The sequence below is a fragment of the Chlamydotis macqueenii genome, chromosome W (genome assembly GCF_036417535.1).
Source record: "Chlamydotis macqueenii isolate bChlMac1 chromosome W, bChlMac1.mat, whole genome shotgun sequence".
Lineage (NCBI taxonomy): Eukaryota > Metazoa > Chordata > Aves > Otidiformes > Otididae > Chlamydotis > Chlamydotis macqueenii.
This window is the reverse complement of record NC_141592.1, coordinates 19,137,144-19,143,718: the sequence shown is the minus strand read 5'-3', so window position 1 is coordinate 19,143,718 and position 6,575 is coordinate 19,137,144. Positions and strand designations below refer to the sequence as shown.

Sequence of the window (6,575 nt, the reverse complement as noted above, 5' to 3'; positions counted from 1 at the left end):
CTATCAGGTCTCCCCAGAGCCTCCTCTTCTGCAGGCTGAACAGCCCCAACTCTCTCAGCCTGTCCTCATAAGAGAGGTGCTCCAGCCCTTTTATCATCTTCGTGGCCCTCCTCTGGACCTTCTCCAACTGGTCCATGTCCTTCCTGTATTGGGGGCTCCAGAGCTGGACACAGTACTCCAGGTGGGGTCTCACCAGGGCAAAATAGAGGGGCAGAATCACCTCCCTCGACCTGCTGGCCATGCTCGTCTTGATGCAGCCCAGGATGCGGTTGGCCTTCTGGGCTGCAAGGGCGCATTGCCGGGTCATGTTGAGCTTCTCGTCCACCAGCACTCCCAAGTCCTTCTCCTCACGTCTGCTCTCAATCCATTCCCCGCCCAGCCTGGACTTGTGCCTGGGATTGCCATGACCCAGGTGCTGGACCTTGCACTTGGCCTGGTTGAACTTCATGAGGTTGGCACAGGCCCACCTCTCCAGCCTGTCAAGTTCCCTATGGATGAGATCCCTCCCTTCCAGCGTGTCGATGGCACCACACAACTTGGTGTCATCGGCGAACTTTTTGAGGGTGCACTCTATCCCACTGTCCATGTCGCCGACGAAGATGTTGAAGAGGGCCAGGCCCAACATGGACCCCTGAGGGACGCCACTCATGGCCGGTCTCCACACGGACATTGAGCCGTTAAGCACCACTCTCTGAGTGCGGCCATCCAGCCAACTCCTTATCCACCGAGTGGTCTGTCCATCAAACCCATGTCTCTCCAGTTCAGAGAGAAGGATGTCGTGTGGGACAGTGTCAAAAGCTTTGCACAAATCCAGGTAGATGATGTCTGTTGCTCGTCCCTTGTCCACCAAAGGTGTCACCCCGTCATAGAAGGCCAGCAAATTGGTCAGGCACGATCTGCCCTTGGTGAAGCCATGTTGGCTGTCACCAACCACCTCCTTGCTCTCCATGTGCCTTAGCATGGTTTCCAGGAGAATCTGCTCCATGACCTTGCCAGGCACAGAGGTGAGGCTGACCTGTAGGCCTGCTTTAGGAATCATAGAATGGTTTGGGTTGGAAGGGACCTTAAAGACCACATAGCTCCAACCCCACTGCTTTGGGCAGGGACATCTTCCACTAGACCATGTTGCTCAAAGCCCCAATCAACCTGATCTTGAACATTTCCAGGCAGGGGACATCCACAGCTTCTCTGGGCAACCTCTTTAAGTGCTTCACCATTCATGTAGTGAAGAATTGCTTCCTTATATCTCATCTTGAGCTAGTCTCTTTCTTTTGAAGTCATTACTCTTTGTCCTATCACTACATACCCTTGTCAAAAGTCCCTCTCCAACTTTCTCGTAGGCCTGCTTTAGGTAGTGGCTGCTAGAAGGTGCCTCCAGAGCATTCTCTTATCCAGGCTGAATAGCCCCCACTCTCTCAGCCTGTCCTCATTGAAGAGGTGTGTCAGCCCTCTGATCATCTTTGTGGCCTCCTCTGGATTTCCTCCAACAGGTTCACATCCTTCTTATGTTAGAGTCGCCAGAGCTGGACGCAGTACTCCAGGTGGTGTCTCATGAGAGCAGAGTAGAGGAATCACCTCGACGGGCTGGCCATGCTTCTTTTGATGCAGGACAAAATGTGATTGGCTTTCTGGGCCGCAAGCACAAAGTGCTGGCTCATGTTTGGCTCAGTGGAGTAACTGCCACAGTCATCCATGGAGTAACTGTCATCATCTTTTCTAAGCACCCCATGGAAGTCTCTGGATGTAGAAGCCTGGGCCTCCATGGGGACTTTAATGACCCTGACATTTCTGGAAGAGGAACACAGCAGCATGCAAACACTCCAGGTGGCTTTAGGACAGCTTATTGTCACAGCTGCCAGATGGGTCAACAAGGGCAATGCAAACCTGGATCTGATATTTACAGAGAATGAGGAGCTTGTCCATGGTGTGAAGACTGGGTGTTGTGACCCTGAAACAGTGAGATCTGAGGTGCTCGGAGGAGTGTGGAACAACAGTAGAAGTCTGCAGATTCTTGTCATCAGTGGAGCAGAATTTGGCGTATTGTGGGGAGTTTTAGTGGGGATCCCATGGTCAGCAGCACTGATGGACAGCAAAGCTCAGTGTACCTGGTCTTGAAGGACAGCATCCTCCAAGCACAGGTATTATCTGTTTCAAAACTCAGTTGAAATTCGAAAGGCAGTTCAAGGGCATTATAATAAGATGTGACTAGTTTAGAAACAATTAAAGAAGAAATAAAGATAATATGTGGACCCTGCTGAATTCAGTAAGAGTAGGTGGAGATAGATCTGAGATACTCCATGTCCTCTTTGCCTCATATTTCTCCAACAAATTCTCCTCAGCCATTGTGCCTCATGGCAGGACTCTGTAGGAACACAACCAATGATGGATAGGAATCAGATCAGAGGTTACTTGAGAAACCTCAAATATTACCAGTTAGAAGAAAACAGAGGGAAAATCTTGAGGGAAAATCTTGAGGGAACGTGTCAACAGCTTGTTGGTTGTTGTCCATGGTTGATGGAAAAGAAATATGAGACTCTACAGAACAGTGTCCAAGTTCTCAGAATGAAGTCTTCTTACACATTTGTTACTACGATGTCTCTTCTGCACATGTTTCAAGTTCTTCCTGATATCTTCATTCAGGGGTTGATGCAGTTGCCCACACAGAGGTGGCCAATGCCTCCAGGATACGCAGGGCACCTGAAGCCCCCACATGGGACTGGGAAATGTGACCCAGGGCTGATGGGAGCATTTCTGGAGCAGGAGATGGTGGACAGGCAGGGTAGGCCAAAGCATCTCAGTTGAGACAACTCATTTCTCTCCCTTGAGGAGAAGGGAAAGTCTGGACAATTGCACCCGAGCTGTCCAGTGTTGGAGGAGAATGAGAAATGAGTGGGTCTCGATGCTGCAGAGCCTGCCTGAAGACATTTCTATAACCCAGATCTGCTGGGATTAGCGCAGGCTGTTCAAAAAAGAGCTTTTCACTGACTTTGTCTCTTTGCTTCCCTCTGTGAATCGAGGGAGCTCATGGCTTCAGAGTGTGACATGCTGTGAGCAAATATGGACAAACAGCGTCCAGGGCAGGGAGTGCTTTGGGGGCTCCTGGGCTCTGTGCTTGACACAAAATGTATTTTCCTTTGGTCTAAGGCCATGCACTGTGGAAAGTGAACTTCAGAGCAGGTAAGGTGGGCTTAATATAGAGCAGAGGAGTGCATTTTTTTTTTCAAATTGAACTAGAAATTCATTTAGTTTTGTTTTTTTTTTTTATAATTAAGAAACATCATTCTGTATCCAGGCGCGCGTCATTCCCCAAGTAAAACAAGTGGAAACTGGTGTCAATGGGCGAAATCAGGCAGCTACAGGCTGGAGTGGAGAAAGCTCTGATCTGAACAGAGGCGCTGTCAGTCCCAGGTGGCTGAGGAGAGACATGTGAGGTTGTACACGGGGATCACGACTGCCCATAGAGTGTCTGACATACAGGGTCCTGACTTCCCTACATATTCCGATTCAATCAGAACTCAAGATCAGTATCAACAGGAGTTTGCTGATGGCACTTAATGCATAAGTAGAAAAAATGGCGTGGTGCATAAAGAACAAATAGTTTCTTACTGACATTGATCATTGAGAACTTTGTACTTTGACTACACTCCTGTAGCCTCTCAAATTAGCCACCTAAGAACGGAGGAATTGAATTATGCCCAGAGACTTGGCTTGTTAGGGCATTTTGCATGTTAATGAGCCCTCTGGTGCCAAGTTCCTGAACTGCAGGTACGGAAAGTGGATTCAAGGGGCCTCTAGAGCAGTCAAAGTCAGCAGCAAACCTCCAAGTCTCTGGGGATGTCAGTGGGCCCAACTGATGGCCATCTCTGAAGAGACCATGGAGGAATGAGGAGGGAAGGTTGCTATCCCTGCGAGCTGGTGAAGTAGGAAGTCACAGGCACTGCTTACAGGTTGAAAATCCAGTGTTAAGGCAACTCTTGAAAGCCCTTGACATGTTCCATTGAGCAGGATGATCTAGTAGTGACCCCATACCCTGGGCAGGGGCATCATTTCCCTCATGGGATGCTGAGGGCCATTCCTGGGAGCACTGAGATGTGAGGGTGTGTGATGCTGAGTGCAGGAGAGCAGTAGGACACCTCCCAGCCTCTATGGAGAGTGGGGAATGGGAAAAAAATGCCTTGTGGCTGTAAGGAACTCATGTTTTCTCAGGGGTCTGATTGGAAGAGACAGCAGCCAGAGTAGAAAGGAAAATTATTTCAGTTCTGCTGGGGGGTTGCAGACTCAACAAAGAGACCATCTCCACCCCTGCTTCCCCACCTCACTCTGACCCCATGCTGTCCCAAGTTTGACTGAACTCACAATGGCTGTGAGTTCCCCATCACCTGTGCAGCTTCTTCCAAAGCCCTGCTAATGCTCCTCAGGTACTAAAGATGCTAACCCCTGACTCCCTTGACTCCTCTTTTTAGCTCCATGTCCCAGCCTTGAACTGCTCATCCACCTCTTTCTGCTGCCTCAACATCAAAACTGAACATATTTCACCTGAGCATGACACACTCCCACCCCTCGCCATTTCACACCATCTTCCTCTCTTTTACACACACACTGCCACACACACACCACTGCATCCCTGCACTCCCACGTGTCTCACAATCTTTTCTTTTCCCCTGCAGTGATGGGAACTCAGCCCAGGAGGTTTGTGCTTCTTCCATGCTCATGGATGTTTCCTGAGGTCCATCCAAGCATGGAGAGTGAAGGAAGAAAACAGAGGTGTCTCAGGGCTGAAGGCAACCCATGGCATGAAGAGACAGAGGACAGTGTCTCCATGTGTCCCTTGTGCCTGTCTCCCGGACATCCTTCTTGTCCACTGCCAGCAAGCCCCTCTGTGCCAGCCCCTCTCCCAGGAAAAGACTCCTGGCCCAGGGGCTCCTCAGGCTGCTATGGCTCCACAGCAATAGAGAAAGCTGCCCCAAGCTGGTGCATTCAGAAATAGATTTCTCTTGGTCATCGATCCCCTCCTGGAAGGACAGAGTTGCTCCTTTGCTCTTCCCCAGGGGTGTCCCTGCCTTTAGAGAGACTTTCCCCGGGGCAGTGTGTCCATGCTGACCTCATGTGCTGCCCCTGACCCCTCCCTGTACTCTCCACATGGCCCTGAGCTGCTGGCCCTGCTCTGCAGAGTGAGGGGGCTGTGGTGACAACGCCATGTGGTGACAGTCCGAGGCAGACCCCTGTTGATCACTGTCTCCAGGGTAACCAGACACCCACATGTTAAGGCTCAGCCCATTCTCGAACACGTTGCCCTACGCCCTCCTCCCCTCATCCCATGGAGAACCCCGGCACAGCAGCACGGCACTGTGGGGACAACTCCTTCAGCCTGACCTCAGGTTTGGAAGAAGAGCCCAATCTCCAGACACTCCTGTTGTAGAAACTCTCTTTTATTACAGTGATACAACATGGGAGGCTAACAGTACCATTGTCTCAGACACATGCGAACAGACCTCTGGGTCAGACAGGCTGGGTCCATGTGTCTGGTGAAGTGGAGTGCGTGTAGGCATGGACAAACATGTTTAGCATAGATAGAATACCCAAAGCACAGAAGAAGGCGAAGGTGAATTTGCAATGACTTCTGTAGAGACATGGGCAGCTCAATGCTTCTGAGAAAGAGCTGATTGAATCAGGCTCTGCACTGTGTCTTTCAGCTCCTGGTTCCTCATGCTGTAGATGAGGGGGTTCACTGCTGGAGGCACCACCGAGTACAGAACTGCAACCACCAGATCCAACAATGAGGAGGAGATGGAGGGGGGCTCTAGGTAGGCAAATGTGCCAGTGCTGATAAACAAGGAGACCACAGCCAGGTGAGGGAGGCAGGTGGAAAAGGCTTTGTGCCATCCCTGCTCAGAGGGGATCCTCAGCACAGCCCTGAAGATCTGCACATAGGACACAACAATGAACACAAAACAGCCAAATGTGAAGCAGAGACTAAACTCAATAAGCCCAACTTCCCTGAGGTAGGAGTCTGAGCAGGAGAGCTTGAGGATCTGGGGGATTTCACAGAAGAACTGGTCCACAGCATTGCCCTGGCAGAGTGGCAGTGAAAACGTATTGGCCGTGTGCAGCAGAGCAGTGAGAAACCCACTGCTCCAGGCAGCTGCTGCCATGTGGACACAAGCTCTGCCGCCCAGGAGGGTCCCGTAGTGCAGGGGTTTGCAGATGGCAGTGTACCGGTCATAGGCCATGACAGTGAGAAGCCAGTACTCTGCTGACATCAAAAAGGAAAAGAAAAAGACCTGTGCCGCACATCCCGAGTAGGAGATGGTCCTACTGTTCCAGAAGGAATTGGCCATGGATTTGGGAACAGTGACGGAGATGGAGCCCAGGTCAAGGACAGAGAGGTTGAGGAGGAAGAAGTACATGGGGGTGTGGAGGTGGTGGTCGCAAGCTATGGCGGTGATGATGAGGCCGTTGGCCAGGAGGGCAGCCAGGTAGATGCCCAGGAAGAGCCAGAAGTGCAAGAGCTGCAGCTCCCGTGTGTCTGCGAATGCCAGGAGGAGGAACTCAGTGATGGAGCGGCTGTTAGACAT

At 51.1% G+C, this 6,575-nt stretch overlaps 1 protein-coding gene across 1 annotated transcript; it reads right to left on the bottom strand.

The window, feature by feature from the left end:
• Positions 1 to 5,639: 5,639 nt before the first annotated feature.
• LOC147596602 (olfactory receptor 14A16-like) lies at positions 5,640 to 6,575 on the bottom strand. Its single transcript, XM_086769673.1, has one exon. It carries the CDS (start codon positions 6,573 to 6,575, stop codon positions 5,640 to 5,642), a length of 936 nt encoding a protein of 311 aa, XP_086625799.1.